We start from the raw sequence: 24,459 nt of genomic DNA, 5'->3' as shown, positions 1-24,459 counted from the left end.
GCGAGGGAGGGAGAAGGCCAGAGGAGGACAGTTTACTTGGTTTTGCAGTAGGCCACCACACACATGATGCCGACCACTAGCAGGGCGATGCAGATGCCGGTGATGGTCAGCACCCTCTTCTGGTAGAGCTCCTCCGCTTCTGGAAAGGGACGAGAGCAGATGTCACCAAAGGCCCCTTCGACCTGCCAGGACTTACAAATGAGTAGTTGGCATGCTGCATGGCATTGTCCATGTGCACAAGAAAATTAATGCATTACAATTCATTACTTTTTGCAGATACACTTAACGTACAGCAAATAATAATAATTGGCAAATGATAACTGGCAAATAATAAACATTGACTATAGAATTACTATTTGGTTAAAACTGTAGTTTTTACTTTTTTAAAAAAATCTCTTGCAAACATCTCTTGCAAAGACAACGGGAATCAACAATAAAAGCAGCTGGGACCGGCCTCACTGGAAACTTCCTCTCCTCCTTTCTGCCACCACCCCCAGCCTCTTTTGATCTCCCGGCTATTTCATATTCCAGTGGTCTTTACAAAGAGCCATTTCTAACTTAAAAAATAAACTCAAAGACATTTGCAAACATGAGCTTGACTTGTAGTTAGCAACAAAATTGGGGCTGGGTCCCTATGATTTCACAGGTAAAATATGAAAATAAGCTGCACAATATGGAGAAGCAGGGCACTGTATCAGAGAAAATCCTATGTGATGGGTGGGATAGTCCTGGTCCAAGGTGTAGTTTTGCCATTTGGAGGACTATTATTACTTCATCAATTGTACTTAGATACCATATTCATCTGTATCAAAAAACCATTAGCTCAACTAACGAGTGATTTGGAATAGATTATACATTTCTGCATTGACCAATATGGCAGATTAGTTAATGTATATAACACTAAGAAAGTTCGATACCTAGAACTTTGAACTAAAGGTACTACTGTACCCCAAATGTAACGAGTCTCTTATTCATGAAAGCCTTCCTATCTGCAAATCAGTTTTTTTTTTTTTTTTTTTTTTTTTTTTTGGTGGGGATAACTTGAGTTTACTATGGTTCTTAGCAAGATTTTCTAATTTAGTGGTGAACCTTATCCCTTAGGAACTAAGCTTCCAACCAGTCTAATTACACTTCCCTAAGAGAACTCAACTGGTGCATAATCAGCCACTTAGGCTATGCTTGATAATCTGATTAATAAGCTGATCGAGAACCGGGGAATATTGTACAAATGAAGTTCTCTTATCTGGACATCAACATGGGGCCTTACTAAACAATTTCAGATTACACTCTCAGCCTCAGTAACCACACCTTTTTGCTCTGTTGAGAGGATAATTTGCAGGAAGTTTTCTTGAAATAAAAAGTATGTTTTAATTTCTATGATACAGTAGACCTTATCATTAAACAAAACATTTCCTACAAGCCAAGCCCATGGTAATCAAATTCCAGTTAACAGGTCAGAAACATTGTCAAATCAAATTAATATAGCACTGATTATTAACAAGAGGAGGAGAACAGAAGTCAGTGGGTAGACTAGAATGTCACAGAGATTAGAAAAAAACAAACCAAAAGGGTTGGAAGTGGAAAAGAAAAACAAACCAAGAGGACAGACAGACTGACAGAATGACAGAGAGAAGGAGGAAGTCAGGTACCTCAGGTACCAGGGAAAACAAGGTTAAAAGTGAAGGAGCCATCTGAAGTCCCTGGCACAGCATGCCTGATACTAAGGGAGGAAAAATAAAAAAAGGAAACCGGAGGGAGGAAATGCTCAGGTGAGAAGAAAAGGTGGATGCAGAGTTGGAAGGGTTACTCCATACAGCATAACTCCTAACCTAGGCTGGCCGTCACATGAAAGCCACAATTAGAAAGCAAAGCGGCTGGTGCACTGCGGTGAAACAATGAACCAGGAGACGTAAGAGTGGTGTCACGTATTTTTGTGCTGCAGAAGTCAAGTGAGGACAAGGAATGTGAATGCTTCTATGTTAATTGCAGTGTCTGCTGCCTCCCCTCCCCCATAGCCACAGGACAGGGAATTACATTTTATAGGATGTTAATCTGTGAGTTGATGTCACTGGAGCTTCTTTGACACGGCATCTGGATTGGCTTTCAGAATATACATCTAAGGGGCAGAGGCACCCCACAGGTCCTGCTCCGTGAGGCCCAGGATGCAGAGCAGGGCCCCTTTGGCTGTGGCAAGTTGGTGAAGAAATAGGAATCTAAAAGTATTGTTGCCAAGAAAATGAAGACCCTGCTCTCTGTGTCTTTTTTTCGCTGACTCCATTTTCCCTTCTTTTAGAACAGTAAGGGTTTGGTGCCATTGACATCTTAACATTCTATCCTTAGTAAAAACTGGGAAATTGCTTCTGTAAACTTCAAAAAGCGACCTATCTAAGATTAAGTGTGGACAAAAGATCAAACACACTCTCAGTAATTCTTTTGACAAGTTTTTTGGTTGTTGTTAATTATTAAAGAATAGATTGACTGGGGTTTGTGAACAAATGGTAGATGATGACTTACCCATTCTTCCTATGTTATGTAGGAAGGCACACATTTTTCGGTGAAATCGGTCAAGGAAATAAAAAGGCAGTCCAATAAAGGCCAAAGGGTAAAGCAAAAGTGCTGAAATGAAACAATTAAAGCCAAGGCCTGTAGAATACAGATGTGGGGTTAGGATTCCGTATTCACATCAGCCTTTACTGAAAGCATTAAATGCTCCTCATCTAAATTTCTGTTTGATTTTCCGGTGGTTTACTAGATCAGGTGACCCCACACGATATGAACGTGTTGAAAGAAGAAAATGTTTAATGAGAAATAATATTAACCCCTTTTCCCCCTTCTTTTTTTTCCCTAGTGTGACAGGGTCATTAGGGCAAGAGTAAATTAGAGGCAGCACTGAAAAAAAAGAAGTCCTCAGTCCAGTTGGCGGATCTTGCCTTAATGAGTAGAAATGATTCTGAGACTTCACTCTATGGCTGGATGCATTGAAGAGAATCAGATCAAGCACTTTTGTTTTGTTTTGTTTTGTTTTGTTTTGTTTTTCACTATGATCTGGCCAGGCCAAGAGACAGAGGCCTTGCCTTTCTCAATTTTAATTGGCCTTTAAGGTCTGATTTTCTTTAAGGATGGAATGTTCTGGCCCTGGGACTATAGAGCCCTCTGCAAAAATTGCCTTTAAGAGACATTCAAATGCAAGTACAGTGTGTCTTTACTGACCCTTAAGATCTTACTGAAGGAGAAATGGTATGTCTGAAATATCCTTTACTGCACTTCACTGTTTGGGAATAAAAATAGTAAGTTCTATAGTCGGACCCTAAAGTGATAAAGTGGGGAGGATGCTGTTACTCAGAGGACTGGAGGTGATGGTAGAATGTTTTCTCTCTCTGCAGGAAAGGCCAATAAGTTTTTTAAGAAGTGGGACAATTTTTATCCCGAGGGAAGTAACCCGAATAACTAACTCCTCTCATGCAGACGGCCTGCCACTAGGGTGACGTGGTAGGCCCTGTTGTATGTCTCATTTTGGGGAGATGTTCTCTGATGTGCAAAGAACCATATATAAATGAGGGGGTTTTTCTCATCAAGTAAATAGTTTTCTCATGAAAATTTTTTGGAGGAATGGGCAATTGAGTTTTTATTCCTATAACTGCTATACCCTGCAAGCCTCATTTTCCATAAATAACGGAAGGTACATTAGGTAAGATTGTGATGTTATCAGCCAAAAGAAAAGAGCAACTGTAAGGTGCCCTCCCTGCATGATGTCACTGACACCAGCTGGATGGAGATCAGATATTCTGTCAATTAGGACATTGGTGACCCATGACCACGTCCCAGGGCTGCACACGGTATTCAGGAGTCTCGGGGCCTGTGCTAAGGAGCCTCTGGGAAGGCAGCCTGGCTTCCCTTCCTCCTGAGACTGTTTAGGATGCAGGCCTTCAAAAGAAGCAGGTTTCAAATCCATATGCTTATAGGAGACATATTATATTTACGGTGTGAAAATTTCTATTTGATTATGGGTCTGGATAATCTTAGTGACTCAAGTTTAATTCCATTAGGACTAGAACTTCCACTTAAAATAGCACAAGGCTTATTTCTTTCTGTTTTCTATTTCCTTTTTCATAAGATAATGAAGTTGACCAGAGTTGTGCTTGAATATCTCCAGAAAATCAGAGCAGTTCATGTCCGTTCATATAATATTGTGTTGTGATGTAAGGGCTTTCTATGCTATTATGTTAAATATATAATTTTTACATTGTATGTCGAACTCCCATCAGCCTAAGATGTGGCGTTTTTTAAGGTGATGATGCATTTTAAAGATTCTTTGGTTCTCAAGCCCCTGGTTTGGTTCTTCCTTGTAGCCTTCTGCACCATTCCTATAACTTACCCCTGCTCTGAAATAACAGCATGGGCAGATCCAATCAGTGGGTCAAAGAATGTGGGATACATGTGAATTTGCAGCAGGTGAGGTGATTTTAAACTCTACATGAAGTTTGGGAATCTAAAAGCTGCTGCACTCAGTAACACCTCGGTAAACTAATCATAGGTTGAAAGCAGAAAAATCATTGTTATAGCTGTATGATCCCTTCTAAAGAAAAAGGAAATTAGTTAGGAACTGAAAGGTAAGAGTAGGAAGGGAAAAAGATTTCAGCTCATAGGCTCTAAATTCTGCAGGCTAAAAGGAATGATGATTGGTCCATACCCATAAATTCAATCCCAAGATGCTCTGCCAATGCAGAAAGTTGACAAAAAAAGAAAGAAAGGGAAAAAGTTTCAGAAAAGAGCAATACACTGCACTCCAAAACACATTACACATGACTATTACGGCTCTGTGCGTGCACATCGAGCAGGACAAACGGTGGTGGTTAACGAAGCAGTGCTCAAGTACGCCTCCACGAGTCCACACAGGGAACTTCTCTTTTAAAAAGTGTGCGAATACCAGCACACTGTCTTTATTAACCCTTAAAAGACCTTACTGAGGGAGAAGCTGCTTAGCTGAACTATCCTACGCTCCTTAATTGTTTGAGAATAGAAATATCATAATTATAATCAGAAAAGGCATTTGGTATTATTTCATTCCTATCTTTTCAAAAGGCAGAAGCAAAGTTCCTGGGAAGTGAAAAAAATTTTTTTCTTTTTCTTTCTTTCTTTTTTAACTCAAAGACACACAATAGCAGAGCCAAGACTAGAAGCCAAGCGGGTAGTAATTTGGTTTGAAAATTTTATCACGTCGGATTTATATTTTTCATTAGGTATGCTCTAATATCTCTCACTGCTTTGGTGTTTTTTTTTTTTTTTTTTTTTTTGAAGAAAAAAAATCCCTCTTTTCTCCTAAGCTTCCACTTTCTCCAATATTTACCTGGTATTTAACAAACACTTCTTTCCCAAAAGCCAGACAGGGTATTGAGGCATCAGAATCTGCTTCCAGTTTTTTCATATAATTCCTGGTGATGCAGGAAACTCAATGCCATTTAAAACTTGTAGAAAAGAAAATATGGGGGAAGATACAATTCCTGTGATCTTCAGTTAATTTTAATTTATTACTCCCTTAAATAACAGAGAGCCAATTCAATTAGATGATCACTCCATAGTGCTGGGCTCTGATGCCCAGATGAGAGCTGACAGACATTCAGAGGACCTGAGGGCAGCCGGGGAAGGCAACTCAGAGGAGTGAACACACAGCCCCTAGTCCTGGCAGATCTGACTGCACAGGCACCAGGATGGCAGGGATTGTAGGGCTAGTAGAGCCTGCACAGGCTCAAGTGAGAAATGGGTAAAATTGGGCAAAGAAAAAAAAAACTCTAGAAAATGACTGATCCCATTCTTGAAACAAAAATTGTTAATCAAGTTTCACCAGGTAGGACTTTTTAGGAGTTCCTTATTTTTGCGAGTACGGAGGAGAAGCAAGGGCAGTATAAAAACAGAGTTTCAGAGGTCTACATTTTTTTCCTTGATCACTGATTAGAGAGATACCAAGGTGGCCCACAAATATGACAAGCCATCTCTTAACTTTCAAAATGTGTGGTGGAGGGCAAAAGCATCAGTTTGGGTTTGGACAAAGAGCCTCATAGAGAGAGGTAAGTGTGCTGGAGACATCCTGGTTTCTGGTCCTGCCTCTGCCATTTACTTGTTCAGTGACTTGGACAGCATAATTTCTCATTGATAAAATGCTTATGGTACTAACTTGGCTCACAGGGCAACCCTGCGGGATAAAAGCGCCATGAAATTTGCCCGCCAACAGCAGAAGGGTTTAACAGTTGGGAGAACAGACACATCTGGAGATTCACCTTGGGCCAATTACTGCATGTAGGTTTTCTTTTAACTAATTTCATGGTCAGGAAAACTCTGAATGCTTCTGGAATATGTCAAGAATTTATACTTTAAAAACTTGCCAGGAAATGAAGTTTCCCAGATTAATATATATATCAAGTAGTAAATCGAGTAACAATGATAATGAGAGGCACTATTAAAATAGAGAGACCCCTTTGTCTTAGGTCCAGGATAAACCAGAGGACGTAGGGTTATTTTGGTTGTACAATGTTCCCAGCAAAATAACAATTTATTCATATCCAAACAAATTTATCTTGCCTCTGCGCAACACTCAATTTGACAAACAGATTTTTTTTTCCTATTTGTTTCCTTTATATAAATTTTGGAATACCAAGGAATAAAAATTCATTTTCCAAGAAGTGATAAATTTCCTTACATATTTTCATGAGGGTACAATCAATTTTTCTCCCTAGAACTATCTCCATCTCTCACCTTGTCCTCTTACCCATCAGTAATAATTTAAGGGTTAAAATCAAGAGATATCTACAGAAACTCTTTCCAGAGAATCATTATTCTATGCCTACGTGAACACTGCTAATGATATATATTAGTTGCGTAGAAAGCTTGGTTAAGTCTTCAATAAAATTAGTAGCATGCCCATGCATACATATTACTGCATTTACAGTTTTATAGGTAAGTCTGTGAGCCTAACTATAATTTCATTTCATGGGAAGTCATTCATATCAGGCAGCTTCAATTTCAAATAATTCAAAAGGAAATTGGTACTTAAAACTGGAATCTCTTCTGGCCATAAGCCCTAACAAGGAAACAAGCAGAGGAAACATGCATCAGTCATTCTAGACCTGGAGCAAATACTGCTCTAATTTATTTTGACTATTGGTGCCTACGTTTCTTTCATTGTGAGTCAAGAAAAGCAGAATACACAAACACTTTTCATTTTATAAAGAGGTTATTATTTTCTATCTGTTCTATTTAATCTAATGTTGGCTTAGGCTCATTATGTATCATACACTTCCTATTGAACTTCTGCCTAGCCACTACATTTTTCAAATTAAATTAATAATTCAAAAACACAAAGGTTACTGTAAACAATTTAGTTTCCTTTTCTACATGTGATTTCCTGCTGTGCAGAAAGCAATATAAAAAATTAATTTAAATCTAAGAGTCTTCAGAAACTATTAAATATTGACTCACTAATTCTTTGCTTAGGATTTTATAATTGTTTGAAGAAAACTGATTAACCTGTAGGTTAATTTAAATTTTCAGTTCCATTAGAGAAAAAAAAAAACTAATGAAACAACTTTCTTTTAGCAAAATTATATGTACATGCAATTATGGTTTCTGTTAAAATTTGAAGATATTTAAGACTTTACTCTTTAACATCTTGGGCCCCATTGTGGAAATGGTCTCAAAGACTTATGTGTAGTCTTGCCTTTCCACACCTCTGAGATTTCTAAAGGAGTCAGTTCTAAACAGGACAAACTCAGTGTCTGGCATTTAATTTTCAACTTACCTTTACAAATGTAGATATATATATATATGTATTTTTTTGCCACTGAGCCCTTCAAAATGTAATAGGAGACCTTTCTCCTTACTCCCGTTTTCCATGTACACAAAGCACATTCACAAACACACACACAGTAAAATCTCACTAACACTCAGTTGGAATTTATGATAATTTTGTCATAGATTGAGTACGCCTTTATTCTACTGTCAGCAAGATATACATTTTTGATACATAAATTAATAACTTTAACAGATTTAAAAAAGCATTTAGAAATCAACATAAATAATTTAAGCACTATGATTCAAAGCTACTTTTAAGAACATATGTTATGGTTACTCATTTTGAGATTATGCCTACAAGTTCTAAAATTGTACTTATTAAAATATTCTATAATTTGGGCTATTATATAATTACTTACTATAATATGTTAGTTTATATATGACATACTTGCCCCATACTTCCTCTAGCTATTGAAGCTGTGAATACTTTTTTTTCTTTCTCCATAAAATCTATAAATTGATTATAGATTTCCTGTACACACACACACACGCGCACGCACACACACACACACATGCACACACACATTGATGAACACAATCCTTTCAAGTAGGAATTCTGTGGCAATAGGTCAAATTTGAAGCTGACTAGCCTTGACAATATTGTCCTAGAAAGTAATATAAATATGTTTTATTTCAAAACACATGGCTTTCTTCAAGAAAGCCTTATAAAATATACATTTGTTCCTTTCTTTCATATTTAAACCAGTTTTTATAAATCAATACATGCCCCATAGAATACTCTGACCAGAAAAGTTACATCAACTCCTAATAATATAATTTGTGTTAATAAGAATTGTGAAATTGTACATTTTTTTTAGAATGTTATTTTTCAACTGAAAATGTGGTTTGGTAAGTTGAAAAATGTTTCTCTTAAAAGCTAGGGAATATCCTTTAAAATTTATGTTATGTGTTTCAGACTTTATGAATATAAACAATTAAATTTTAAACATTATCACTGTAGCAACGGTTTTTATTCTTTGTGTAGCTCTCATTGCTAGTTGAACATAAAGTTCTTGGAACAGCAAAAATTTATTTTCCTGCTTTCTTTGGGGAGTTTGCAGAAATAAAAACTAAGAATTTAAGACATTAAGGTTAGAAAATTAATTCTGGACAACTTTGGAAAGCAGTTTCTGATGGGAAGTCCTTGCTTTTCCAGGCACGAGGCAGCACAGATGCACAGTCATTACAGATTTTGTTCATAAATGTACTTCCTATCAATCTTTGTTAAATCAGGTTAAATATGAATGCTGCTTTCCTGGATGTCTTCCAAAAGTGCCACTGAAAGCTTACTAAAGAATTTAAAGTTATTTAAGGAATCACACTCTGATTAAATACATAGTGGCTCTTTTCAAATAATATCTTATGAGAGATAATGGTCTCAAAGAGAAGTTGAGAACATTTTCTCTGGTTACTACTGTCAGATACAGCTGCATTATTATTTTGAGAAATATCTTCATTTTTAATGGTTTTCTCTATATGGTGCCCCCACATTGCCTTCAGCGTACAATGAAACTATATAACACCAAAAATTTAAGCATAATGTAAATGTTCAGAATTTTCATTAAATTATACAATATAATTTCATTATATTTATACAGTTACATGGATTTGCTAAATTTATGTTATTTGAACACAAAAACACATTTCTAAAAGAAATGGCTTGAACATGGTAAGTTAAATTCTATTATTTCCTTTCTATTTTTACATTCCATCTACATATTTTACATTTATTTATATATATAAAAAATTAATCTATAGCTATGGACAAAAAATTCTGTCACTATATGCCTATTATTTAAAGATTTGTGAATAAAATGAAGACCGAATTTGAAAATTTAGTAATGTCGATTTACCAATTTTTCATAACAGAAAATAGCTAACATAATGTTTGATATGTAGCCTATATAAATATATAATAAGTACCGCTTCGCTACATAAATGATAAAACATTATGGGTCTAATCTCCCCATAACGCATATGGAATTTATTTTTCCATGGAATTTATTCTTCTATGACTGTTAACATGATCAATAGAATCTTATGCTTTGCATGCATATGAATAAGGGTAAATCTCTGATTCCATTTGGGACCCCAAATGACCAGCTTGTATCACTGTTTCTTGTGTTACATAAATTTATACGTCAATAAGTTATGTGAAATATTTTTCAGGGTGAGCAACTGACAATCTGAATCAGAGGTTGACAAATCCATCCTGCTCACTGCCTGTTTTTGTAAATAAAGTTTTAACAGCACACAGCCATGCTCACCAGTTTACACACTGTCTGTGGCTCTTTTTGCTACCATGACAGAGTTGAGTAGCTGTGACAGAGATGATATCACCTGCGAAACCTAAAGTATTTACTGTCTGATTCTTTCTAGAAAAAAAGATGTCACCCTTTGATCTTAATGGATAGTTATACGAGATCTTTTTTAAATATGAAGCTTTGAAAGCTCCCGAATTAAAAGCTATAGTCCTGATTCATGATAGGACAAATTCATAATTTAGTTATCTATGCAATTATATTCAATGTGAATTGGGTCTTTTGGAAATGATATTCAAAACTTTATGAAACCATAGAAATCCATCAAACTTTTGTAGTTCTGCATTTAAAAATATATATTTAGAGGCGAACTGTTATATTTCAAAATAAATATTAGTTTAAAACAACTATTTCCCCCTAAAAATCATCATTGAAACTAGCATAAAGAAATCCTAACATAAATAAATGATTGTTTAAACTACTCCTGAAACATTTGTTTCCTAAGCACCATAAGTTGAAGTTAGGCTATCTGATTTGCTGTGAAATGTTTGTTTTTAATTTTCCTGCTCAGTGACTTTTTTATACCTAAATGCAAACTGCTAGTTAATGAAGAAAAACATCTGAACTTTTTTATTGAGTTTATTCATTATAAATACACTCTGAACCAAAATTAACTTACCATCATTTCAAGTGCATATCGGTTACAACTTAGCAACATCTTTTTCAGGATGTTGTCATTTTATAAAGAAGATGGACTGTTCAGTGGAACGATTTTATTTTATCAATAAAAGTGAGACTTTTAAATGCCTTTATTATAATTGCACTGCTCGATATTGACTATCATTTTGTATCACATTATTCAATATCAATTTCAGAAACATCGGGAGCCTCACACACCTATTAGATTCTCAGAGCCAACTAGTCACGAACAGAGGAAGTAATACAATTGCTTTTGTTAATGTTCTCATGCGACAGGCAGAGGCAGTCAATGTTAGACCTGGTAAAACACATCTAGCTCTAGATGAAATCTGAGGGGAGATGCAGCAACAAGAAAGCAGCACCGACTGAGCATGCTCCTATTCAGGCAGAGACAGAAAGGGAGTGGACGTACTGTAGAAGCTGGCCATTACGTAGTTTTGGCAGCGATCACCAGTAAACTCATTTGGGCACCTGAGAGAAGAAACAAAAAACAATGGTAGAAAAAACAGAGAAAAGAGAAGAGGTGAATATATGCTAGAAAGAAGCTCCTTCAGTGTCTTTTGACTCAACTTGGTGAGTTCACCCTCAGGAACTGAGTCTTTGTCCGAATCATGGCTTTCAGATGCTAGCATTTTCCCCAAAGGATTAACAATTTGGACAAAATGTAGTCCTTGGATTTACATGACAGAAAAATCTCAGCATTTTAAGTGACTATTTTCTTTCAAAGCAAGCCACTTAAAATTAAATCTGAGTTTTTCTTCATCTCGGTTTTCCATTTCACAGCTTTGATCAAAATGTTGTAAGGAAACATTCTTTTTTTTTTTTTTTTTTTTTTTGGCTGGCCTGTCCCTTGTGGTTGTGAACTGGCCATCCTGATGGGTCATTCCTTTAAATTTGTGACCCTTGGGGCCCATGTTGAGAGATAAACAAGGCCATATTGAATGGTTTATGCCCCCAGCGGTTAAACCATAATCAGAACAAAAGGAATCAGTTACGACTGAGCTGTAAAAGTACCAAGTGGTAGCGATTGTTGCTGTAATTTGTGGGAGAAAGCAAATTTCAGATTATTTTAACATACTTTCTTGGTTTTGGACTTTCATGGGCACATTCTCAGTACATCTCGCTCCAGTGAATCCAGGTTGGCACCTAGAGGGCAAAAACGTGATAAGCAATAGAACGCTAAGGACACCGAACTTTCAGACTGGCAATTTTCCGCCTATGGAATACAGGGATTCCCACAAATGACCTGGTGACCGAACATGAAGAAAAGGAAAAGACAAAACATTTAGAAAACCATGTCCCGTGAAAAGCGCGAGATACATATTTTTGTTGTTATTTACTTCAGTCTTCATAAGATCAATGAACTGAAATTTAACTAGAGTGAGATTGGAAAGTTGAATAGGGGCAGCAAGGCCTGAGGAGCCAAGCCATTTTCCCTTTGGCATTTCCATATTTGCCATTGATCACGTTAATTGGGGTGATCACTTTGTAAAGTATAGAAATGTCTAGTCACTATGTTTACACCCATATATACCAAGTAATAGAAGACTGTGTGTCAACTGTAATTGAAAAGTAAATTTAAAAAACAAATACTGATTTTGGTAAGAGCTTACATGGCTTCATCCACAATCTTCAATTCTTTAAATGATTCTGAGCTTTATCTTTTATAGATATTTGATTTTGTACTTATTTCACAAGTAATTTTACATTATAAGTTAAATCATCAAACTACAGAGAAGTCAAGCACTTTTACACTCTAGTGAGTACTGACAAGAAAAACTACATTCCCTGTTTTTTTTTTTAAGGATATTATCAATTAGGCCTCATTTTTAATGTTGAAAGAGGCAGATTTATTATTAGAACAAATTTCACTTCATCCAATTACCCCAAATCAAAGACAAATACATTTTAAAAGTGAGTTATTCTATAGTTATACTTGATAGATGTTAATTTGATTTTAAGGTAAAACCATTTTGAAATAGTATAAAATTTACATTTTACTCATATACATTTACCTACCAAAATTCTAGAATCTTGATATAATATTGTTTTGAGGTCATGCAGTAGGGTTGTTGTGCCTAAATAGGGAAGTCCTTTATGACTGCTCTTTCTGAATTGTTACTCTAGTAACTAAAGCAATTCAGATGGGATTCACTCTACCCAGTATCATGCTCTAATAAGCTGTGCCATCAAAAGGTTCTAGGAAGCAAATATACTTAAAGATGCTCAAGATCCATAGCTATGACTATGCCTAATAGTTTGTCTATATCATAACTATCATGCAAAGCACTTACCTAATATAATTTAGTTCTGATAGTAGCACATGCCTCATGATTTACACACAACCCTTTCTTCTCCAGAGTAAATTAGAAATAAACATTACCTTTTGGTATTAAAGAGATATGAATAAAACTATTTATTTTTACTAATACAAAGGTGATATTTTAGTTCCCTTAGAGCCAAATTCATGTGATTTGGTACATCTAATTCTTCTATTTCATGAAGAATTGCCTGCAAGATAAAATACTGGAAGTTGCCAATTTTTATTCCCTTGCATACTTGTATAAACTTAAAGTACAAATGATCACTAACAATAATATAAATAAGCTCAAAAATAAACATCTTGTATTGATTGATATAGTCTTTTTGAATACTTCACAACACTTTTATATAATTGAACTGGTTATTTTTGGTTAGAATATTTTTGCTGCAATATATAAAAGATCTACCTAGAGAAATACAGAAATAAGAACTATAATGTGTGAGGTTGGGTCATTTCTCATAAAGATGTCATGCTACATGCTTCAATAAGAGTGCCTTCATGGATATATAAGAAAAATACATGGAAACCTACTTTCCATATACTTAATTGAAATAATAATTTCTGAAGTATTGGAGGTTTTTATTTGTGCATTTGTTTCTGAACCAGGACTAAAAATCCATATAGACATACCTTATAATTAAGCAGGTAATTCCAGAATTAAAGATATATCCTATATTGACCATTTCATGTTACACGTTTACCTTCTTGAAAAAAATCAAATTTCTCATATTGATCACACAGTCATCAACTTGTTTCATACAAAGGGCGTGGTATAAGATATGTGAATACTGTATGTGCGTATGTGGTGGGGGAGGGAAGGAGGGAGGCAGAGAGAGACAGTGGGAGGGAGGGAGGAAGAGTGCAAGAAAGCTTGGGTGCACCATTTGAGTTCAGGAATGAACTTCTTTAAGGATCATATAATTAACAAATAGTTGAGGAATCATGAATCCTTTAAGAGAGGGATATGTATTTTTATTAGAAAATTGTCATTTATACGTCTTAGATGAAAGTTTTGAGATCAGAGGGCGCAGGACAACTAGGTGAAGAGAATCAAAATCTTAACACATCAATTTTCTAATTAGTATGAACTTCTAAAATGATGTTTCCTAGAAAAGTAGCATTATAGAGTAGTGGTTTATCTCTGTCATCAGATGATACAGAATATTTGGTGCAATAACAATAGATCTTTAAGGTATGCCAATTTTTGGGGGGTGGGATTACCCGCTTTCTCTGAATCAAAACTATCCTTTCACTAATGTTAACCTTCACTCACATAAATTTTCTTAGTGGCAAGCCTTATTTTTTATTAAAAATGTGGTCCATAGATCAACAGCACCAGCATCTCCTGGGATCTTGTTAGCAGAAATGCAGAACCTCAGGCCCTGAAATACTGAATAAGAATCTTAATTTTTAACAAGATCCCCAAGAGATTTGTATGTACATTAAAGTGTAAGGTGTCAGAGACTTTGACCTTGGAAGATGGTGACTAAGGCCCTCATCCTGGCACCAGAGTATCTTGTTGTTGGGATGTGGCCGCCCACTGACCTTCATCAGGCCTAAGTTTTCCTCAGTGATAAGATGAAGGAATTTAAGTAAGTGATTATCAAAGGTTTCTTTTACCACAAATGTTCCGGGAAATGAAGCTCATCCTAACACATGGAATCCATGTGAGAAGACCCTGACACCATTTCTTCTAAATACATCACCAGTTAGAAAGGACTCAAGAACTCTAAAAACATTTTGATTTAATGGCTTTTAAAGACAGTCATGGAAGTAAAACAAACAAATATCTATTCCTAAACAATTCAAGTGCTCACCAACATCAGTCATCGTGTAATTTTTGTGGACATTTAGAACTGCTGCCACATCAAGTGGAAGGAAGTGGAAACAGATAGTTTCTGCATAAGCAAAGTGCACACTTCATTGATTGTGTAGAGGAAGCATACGCAAATGAAAATTCATCTGATCTATAAACTGATTAAATTCTATGGAATTACTTCTTATAGAACAGGGAGACTGTCTGGCTTCTGACATATTTCTACATTAACATTATATGTTAAGCATCCGATGGAGATAAGAGTGCAGTAAATTTAATCCGATTTGAACAATCTGCTTTGGCACAAGTCTGAGCAAATTCTAGGAATTTTATTTCTCAGAAGAACCTGTTTGAATAACAATGAAGCCCCTATTGTAGCTTCAAAAAATACATATCATTTGTTTTCATTGATTAGATTAGTATATATTTTTTGAAATTTGCTTTGTTTGTAATGTGATAAACGATCTTTGTTCTAATTAGTTCTTAATGAAATGAAAACTGACAGACAATTTTGTCTGGACTTAGGCATCACTTCTTCCAGCTAACCCTGACCTGCAGCTTCCTGTCTCCCTCTTTCCACGCCCGGGGTGAGGAGACCCTCTCTGGCTCCTGCATTGCACCCTGCACTTATCCCTTTCACTGCCCTTATCTATCTGCATTGTGATTATCTTTTTGTGAGGACAGTGACCATACTCTGATCATTTTGTATCTCTAATGTTTAGCACAGTGCTCCCTTGTAAAGGGCTCTCATATAAAATGTCTGTTAAATTGAGCCTAAGATAGGATCAGACTGCGGTATCCGATAAAGAATTGTATCAAAGAGACTTTCATACAGTCAATTGATTTGCCAAGTGCAGGTCAATATTGAACTTCTGGCTTTTATTTTTATAGTTTATGGCAGACTCTCCTCTGCAGACTCCTTTATAACTTTTTTATAAGAGATCCCTGTAGCCTCTTTATAGACTCTCTCCCTAAATAGAAATCTTTAACATTGTGTTTGAAATTTGAAAACTCTATAACTCTTTAACATTAAGTCTGTTATCTCAAATTTCAATCCTATTACTGAAATACCAGTTTACTGACAATTCAATAAAGCAGTACAATCTAGTAACCATGACTTTCACACAGCATCAGTAAAATAAAAACTGTCCATAATAATAACCTTAATACACTGTGAATATCCTGATGTGTTTACTATGTAATTGATCATAAAGTTATGTATTTTGAGAATCAATTTAGTGCTCTGTATATTTTTTATATTCTAATTGAATAAATCATTTCCCACTTTTGCAGGGGGTGGGGGATGCTAGATATGGTCAAATATAATTATAGACTCCCAAGAAACTTCTGGTTATTTAGGGTTTGCTAATGTTATAAACCATTATAAATGATTTTATAGTTTTATAAATGTATGGTCAATTTATAAATGTATGGTCAATTTATAAACCATCCTTAGACATCTTTTCTCTTCCTTCCTTTATTTCTTGGTTTTATTAATTTTCATTAGGCCTTCCCTTGACCAGACAGGAGAAGGGAAACAAGGTCCATACCTGATATATCTTCTTTCCTTAGTCATCATTCTACAATTTTAAAATGTCTTGACTAGAAAAGAAGGATTCCTATTATCTTTTCATTCTCTCATTACTAGTTCTGGTATTACCTTCATATTGTACAACATCTGAAACAATTTCTTTGGTATCTATAAACATCAAATAATGGAAATGGAGACGAATACATACACTGAGGAATATCAGTGGGTTTAAGTGTTAGACATTCAGCCTTTGCTCTCACTCTGTACAAACTAGAGTTGACAGTGTGTACATTAGCTCCAAGAGTGCTGGTCTGTTTTTCTACAGTATTATGTTGCAGGTACTGACTTTTCTCACCTTTTTGCCTGCTCAGCATTCTGGCTAGACCTCACTCACTCAATGATTGAGTATCTGTGTTGTAGATTATTCTTTCCCAAATGTATTATTATTATTAGTCTGCATTTTTCCAAGATGACCCTCATTCTGTTATCTACCTTTAAGTGAAACTTCTAGAGGCTTATATATGCTTTTCTCGTGTGTGTGTGTGTGTGTGTGTGTGTGTGTGTGTGTGTTTATGGCATCACCTGCATAAGGCATTTATTTCCTCAAGGGAATGCCTTCTTCAACATCATTAAAGAAAGTATTAAATATAAAATGTTCCAAAAGCATTTCCTTCAGATCGAACCCTATACCTTCCCATCACCATTCAGCTAGTATGTAACAACCCTTTTCTTTTTTTATTATGATCTGGAGACTAATTCTCAATCCACTAGATAACAGGATACGTATAGTGGCCACACTGGTCTCATGGGTAAATACTGAGGGGGGAAAAAAATCTAAGTTGTTCTTGCTCTCCACTGTTGTTTTTCAGTGTCTAAGATACAGAATCCCAATAATGAGGATGCCAGTGTTTATGAATTAACTTGTCTGTCTTTAACCTTGGTGCCCTTCTCAAAGTTCTGTTTGCACAGCTTGTTCTGAAATGCTCATCTGCAGACTAAAACCCTTGCCATTGTTTACTCTACATGATGTATCTGTAAGTTTGGGGTCAAACAATTCAATTGGATATTGGATCAATCTACATCCCATACATCTCCACATCATTTGTGGCACAATGACATATTGACTGCTGATTTGTGGTTGGGTTTTCCTCTCTGGAGAATGCTCTTTCCTGTCTCATCAGACTAAATTCTGTAAATTTGGAATTTTATAGTTTTATCTATTCCACCAGCCACGTTTTTTGATGAAACATCTAAATATTTCTTTTTACTTAAATCATTCAATTTAAATATTTCAAAATGTGTATTTTATTTTGAATAGACTATATGTCTCTCAAGGCAAGAGCTGACATTTTTTTTTTCACAGTCTCTGAGTAAGAAGTCCCATTATATATTCTCTTAGCTCCCTAAATATCCTTCCCAGCACTCAGCATGCCTATAATTTATAATTAAATTAATTACTTAAATACGTTTGTTACTCACAATAGCCTATAGACTCCATGAGGGCAGAGACAGCATGGGTTTTTTCCCACTACATACTGAGCACCAGCACAGAGCCTGTCTCATAGGAGCTCAGTAAATGTAAGAGGCTCCCTAGCTGATTTTAGAACAGAGGGAGCAAAGCTATTAAGAATATTTAATCAGTGTACCTGATTTTAGGTAAAACTGCACTTGAATTGGTTCCCATAAAAGCAAAAGGATTCCTTTTAATCAATCTTAGTGAGTGAAAGTCAAAATAATTTAATAAATACCTAGTAACATATAAGAGGATCCTAGATATAAGAGGCACACAAATGAAATAGAAGACATGGTCCTCTGAGGAGCTGATGATCTATAAGCCACAAGAGTCCCATCCACTCTCTTTCACAAATGTTTCCATATCTGTTAAATATTATAGTATTTAAAAACAGAGAAGGGCTATAGGCAAGTGTCACATCCACTCTGAAGAAAGTACTCTCCCAAGGCTTGAGTTGGAGTACAATTACCAGTCTGTTCTTTTGGACTGTAAGTTCTAACACAATATATATTCCTTTTATCTATTCCAAATTTATCTTTCTATAGCCAAGATGATGAGACTGCAGGATACAATCACGAATTTGAATCATCATGCTCCTTTTAATTATATTAATCCATCTGCTAATAAATATTGCAAATATTATTATCATCATCATAAATATTATGCCAAGATCCTATAAAATTTTAACCTCAACCACTGTCTTTGACTTCCTTTCTGCATCTTATATAGTCCCCAAATTTCTCTAGCTTGTACAGAAGTCTCTCTTCTCTAAACATCTACTATGTTTATGGTCTCACTCTCCTGCTCCAGAAGTTACCAGGAGTAGCCAACTCAGTGTCCAAAGTCCTCTGCCTGACCTTCAGAGCTCATAAACTGTCTCTAACATCTAATTCAGTCTTTGTTTGTTCTACTTCTCAGAATGGAGCTGCTGGTCTAGAAATGCATGTCGCCGTGTCTCCCAGAAACCATTATTACAACCTCAATGCCTGCCTGCAGTATAGAAAAGACTCCATAAATGATGTTTATAAAGTCTTCTCCAACTATTCCAATCTTTTTTTCCTTCTTTAAATTCTCATTACCATAATAATCAGTACAGTACCACTTGGGATATATTCACTCTAATTGATTCACTATTTTAGGTACTTCATTTTCCTAAACAGACTTAAGTTCCCAGGGACCAGAGACCATGCCTTATATATTCTCTGTGTTTTCAAAAAGGCCTGGCATAGGTGTAGCTGTGCTATAAACAAATGTTAATTTATATTTCACTTATTTAATTTATTATAATGTATTTATTGTCACATAATCTTCCAGTTATGTATTTTTCACAACTGTCTCCTATAAAAATACAATATCGATCTTTATATATAATACATAGTTTCATAAAAATTAATTATAAAAAATCATAAATTCATATTTGAAAGTAGTCCCATCTTCCCAAGATTTGTTTCTTTGTTTGTTTTTGCATATATGAAATATATCAATCAGAGATATTAATCTGATCTGTCAAATGCAAAGTTATAAAGCTAGCTGGCAGCCCCACTAAACCAAATGAAAAGTACTAGTGTTAAATAAGATGAAGAACTGGGGATTAAACACGATGACACAATCTATTAAGACAGGTGTATGTATTTTTCCAATGTCTAAAAAAGAAAATGTAATACTACCATTTACTTTTTATTATAAGGAAAAAGAAGTCTTGCTTTGCCAGAGTTAGGAGTACTTTAGCAGAAATGAATTCATTTAATTTCACTGACTTCCCTGGGAAGAAATATGGAGAACATATTAACTATATGTTATAAATAAAAATATTGTCCAGAGAGTTGAAGTGAAAGGGTTGTTCACCAAAACTGGTGGTAAGAATTCTAATCCTCTCATGGGGAAGCCACATCTGTCCATGGGACAACATAATGGATTTATAAATATGGTCTGATATAAAATCATTTTTAGATTAAAAAAATCATATTAACTTCTTCCAAAATAGCTACCTACTAAAACTGTTCAGGAAAACAGATATACAAGAATGAGAGGAAATGGCAAAGAAAAAAAAAAAGGACAGTGTCATGTTCAAATTATCTGATTTCTTTGAACCATTTGACTAGGGCATCAGAGGGTAAAAGATGAAATGATTCTTTTCTCATCTTTATCTAATCTGAAATAGTAACTGTTTATTTTTTTCTCCCAGGATAAATTTTAAATTACTGTAGAGAGAAAAGAAATATAAAAATTCCCACATGATCCTCAGGGAGAAGTCCAAGTAACCAGCAAATCTCTCCTCAGAGAAGTGTTTAACTGTTAGGTGGTTAATCCATTTGGGATACCCTGTTCTAAACCAAGAGACAAAAGAGATTTGCTATAAAGTCTTCTACTTCATCTCCCAAGAAGACATCAGTGGATTAGGTGACCAGAGAGACTACTTGGAAAGTTTCATGCTTGTGGTGTTTCTGAGTCATGTCATTAGTCAGGGATAAAGCTGATTTTCAATGATGTAGCTCATGCTTTAGCAATGTTTTGCTCTAGACAAATAGACCATATGGAAACTATGAACTGGCTTTGTATACAGGACCATGATGAGCCAATGCAACATTTTAACGTTTTCTCTTTCTATTCAAGTGGTCTAGTGAAAATACATCATCCTAAGACATGGTATATTGTGCGCCTTTGTTTCAATTCAAAAATGGTTTTAATACAGAATTTTTTTTTTAAAATGCACTTTTGTTTAACAAAAAAAAAGGCTTGAATTATTTTAGATGGTTAAATATATTCCAATTTTCCCTTTAAGGTACTGGCATCAATAAAGACATGGTCCAAAAAGGGAGTTATCAAAATCATAGATGTCAAAGATTTTTTTTCCAACAAGATTTAGTAATAAGCTTTAACATTTTTCTGAAAGATTCTAATTACCAAAAACTAAGAATAAAATAAAATAAAATTATGATGTCAATTTTCTGAGAACTGGAAGACAAGCACAACCCATTAGACAATGAGCTTGGGGGATACAAAGTGTTCATTCACAGTTTGATGACTTAATAATATTAGCAGAATAAGAAACATTTCACTACAAGATTAAATATATATATATATATATATATATATATATATATATATATTTCTGGATTGGGCTTGAAATTTAATGAAAAACTGTGTGGGTTAAAAAAATTGCAGTTGTTGGCACAATACCAACATGGAAAAAATGAACAGCACTTATGCAATTACATGTTTTGTATAGGACGTGGGAGGGCTACAGAATAGCTGAAATTAATATGTGGAAAATAACTGCGCTGGTTCCTTAGAGGTATTTGGAAACTATCATATATACTCACTCAGCTTGTAAATCTTTGCAAAGGCTATGATGAAAAATGATCATGTTTCATTATTATAATTAAAATATAGTGGTCTCAGATGCTTTTCTAAAGAAGTAAAAATATGAGATGTAGATAATATGGGTACAATTGTTTAAAAAGGAGAAGAATTTAAGGAACTATAATTTTAAGGTTTTTCAAGGAGATTTATTAAAACATAATTAGAGTGTATGCCCGAAATTAGGATAGAATAAGATTTCACCATATAATTAATGAACCTCATATTTTACAGATTATAATTCTTAGCTTCTGGTATTTTCTATTTCGATCTGAGAGAATCTGACAGAAAACTATAAGAGTTGGTCATCCCAGTGCATTGTGATAAATATGGGAGCACCATGTTCGTGATTTATTCATAGCAAATTATCAGAATCAAAGACTAAAACTGACCAGTTTTAATTCTTTGCTCTAGGTATTTAGATCTGAATATACTGGTGATCTAAAAGTGAGTTGCTAAGAGTAATTTAAAAACAATGAACATTAATAATCATGCAAAATAATTTATATCTGAAGAAATAATTTTTTTCTACATGTTAATTCATTTTTATCTTGCTTTAAAATTTTAAAAAGACTTTTACATATTAATTTTATCTTGGCTTATAACTATTATCTACCTCTATCAGACAAATGTTTAGTAATAGAATATCTCTTGTGATCCCGTCTTTTATTCACTCTAACGGAGTATATTTACTTTTATAAGTTGTCTGATTGATAAAATCAGCTATACAGCCACCAAAACTTGTCTTCTCTTGGAACTGTTTCTACTCTTTTAAAAGAAGAGTTTCTGAGTGCAAAATAGCAGTTCTGGGAGATACTTAGTCACGAGGTCCCATGAGACACTCTTCAGATGGCCCACATCTATAACAGCACAGGGAGCAGCAAAATATTTCTTACTAAATGACCTTTTGTTTGGTGTTATGATTTTAAAACATGTGTCTTTTAAGATGCACTTTATTACTTAAAAACAATGAAGGCTTTCTTATAACTGGCACATAAATATTTGTATACTATTTACATGATGTAAAATAGAAATGGCCTTCTTTTTTATTTCTTGTGCCTTTTTTTTCATCTTGCTAATTGTTCTTTCTATGAGCTCAACTCTCTGACAAACTTGCTCTTCTTTGTCAACTTTTAAGTCATGAGCTAATTTTCTCTAGTAGAAGACAATTTTTATGACCGTATGCTTTTTCTCAATTATGACAAGCATTGCTGCCCCAGAACAGTAGGATACAGTTATTGGTCAACTGGAAAATACATGTATTTTTCATCATTTCTGAAAGACATTAATAAACATCTTTTACCACATCAAACCATATGAGCTCCTATATCACACGTAGCCTAAATATCGAGAGTAGAATTAAAATCCATGGCACAATGAACACGTGCTTTTTAATGAGACCTACCGATTTTAACTACAAGGTTTAAATATTTAATGTACTGATAACATCATTGCTTTATTCTGCCTATTGAGAGAGAATAACTCTGATATCTCTTCATGGTGCATTAACTCCTTCAAGTGATAGGAAACAGCGCCATTCTAGATATGTCTATAAATAACTATGGTGCATGAAAGAACATTCTGCCTTCTACATATGGTGGTGCTACACACACTAAATTCATTTCTAAACACATGCAATTTGCTTTTTTTCACTAGTGAGATCAACCTAAATTTAATTTTAAAAAATATTTATGAAACAATACGTTAATATCAAGTATAACAGCTGTGTCAGTAAAGAATCTTCTGCCCTTTTTTTTTTAGTTGTTCTATTCGTTTTGCAGATGATCGCTGGAGTAAAAAGGAACATTATCATACAGTTTAATTCACACATTGGATGGAGAAGTAGATATCAAAAGTTACAGGCCTCTATGATATTTGCACATCTCTTCTAGGTAACAATGAGGAAAACCATGAGGAAAGCAACTTTATAAATATAAAGGCAAAAAAAAAATCAAAAAAAGCAAAAAAAAGAAAAAGCTATTCTGGATATAACAGAAGAGATGACAAATGGTGTGAACTTTGCAAAACACTCTACAAATAAAACAGCATTATTCAACAGAATGCAACAAAATTGGAAAAAGTAGCAACAATACATCATGAGACATGGAATCATCTGAAAGAAGCAGGTAAGGACATAAGCCACACAGAGCATTTCTTTTCTTACTTGCACAAGTATCTTGAGGGGTTTGAAAGGTCTTTCACCATGAAGCACTCGCCTCCATTCACACAGAAAGTTTTCTCCTTCTCTGCACATTTTACAAGATGGCTTGTCCCAGTTGTAGATGTAGATGTAGCTGGTTGAAAGATAAAGAGGGGGAAAGGTTTAGATCTATCTTTCCTCCTCCTAAGCAGTCTTTATTCTTAAATTCTCTAAAAAGGAAGAGTTCATTTAACATACGGTGGAATCTACTAAACTTTCAGGCTTAATAAACAACAGCAAAGAAGTTAAGTGCTTTCTGGGTATAATTAAATAGAATAAAATTATAAGAGGGTAATTAATTTAATAGTAATTAAATAGGAAAAGGACTCAACATTTTTTATCACCAATATTTTATCTTCTAAGGAAGTTGGAAAAGAGAGCTATTATCATTAAATAAAATACATTTTCCAGTATGGCTCAAAGATTATGATATAGAGTCATGTCAGTGCAACTCAATTAGATATCAAATTTTTAACAGCCAACAATTGATAAAATTATTTATTTTGGAAGTGACATTTTATGTGTATATTGACTCTACAGACATAATAAACAGCAAAGAAGAAAATAAGGTGTCATATTTGTTCCTAATAAAAAATTATACATTGTTAATTGAATATATATTATCATACAGATCAGGGACTATTCTTTTTAAAATTCTACTCTAAATGCTACTCAGGAGAACATTGTTGAAATGTCCAATTGCCATTATACTTTTGAAGAAATGGAAAGATTGTCTAAAATTGCAGGAAATGTAGAATAAAACATTATGAAATTTACCCATTTTGAATTAGGAGTAAAACAAGTCATAATTTTGGTTTGTAACACCTTCATGTAACGAGCTTGATATTCACTTATGAAACTTCACAGTTATCTGAAGGTGAAGCTGAAAATGATGCCTCCTCCATTAGGTG

General features: G+C 34.6%; 1 protein-coding gene across 16 annotated transcripts in view; it reads right to left on the bottom strand.

Annotated features, from left to right (window-relative positions):
• Positions 1–24,459, bottom strand: part of NRG1 (neuregulin 1) — a 942,448-nt gene that overhangs the window by 11,979 nt on the left and 906,010 nt on the right. For 5 of the 16 annotated variants that reach the window (XM_016136164.2, XM_036228307.1, XM_016136169.2 and 2 more), the window contains 3 exons: positions 23,513–23,642; positions 11,218–11,276; positions 37–139 (listed from right to left, as the gene is read on the bottom strand). In XM_016136164.2, coding sequence (XP_015991650.2) covers positions 37–139; positions 11,218–11,276; positions 23,513–23,642 — 292 coding nt within the window. Of the gene's footprint in view, positions 1–36; positions 140–4,690; positions 4,715–10,729; positions 11,277–11,883; positions 11,952–23,512; positions 23,643–24,459 lie in introns of those variants that run through there. The other 11 variants (XM_016136162.2, XM_016136167.2, XM_036228306.1 and 8 more) reach the window with 5 other exon arrangements.

The sequence above is a fragment of the Rousettus aegyptiacus genome, unplaced genomic scaffold, assembly GCF_014176215.1.
Source record: "Rousettus aegyptiacus isolate mRouAeg1 unplaced genomic scaffold, mRouAeg1.p scaffold_m13_p_11, whole genome shotgun sequence".
In the NCBI taxonomy this organism is placed as follows: Eukaryota; Metazoa; Chordata; class Mammalia; order Chiroptera; family Pteropodidae; genus Rousettus; species Rousettus aegyptiacus.
Note: the sequence above shows the minus strand (reverse complement) of the source record. Positions and strands in the feature narration are given on the sequence as shown.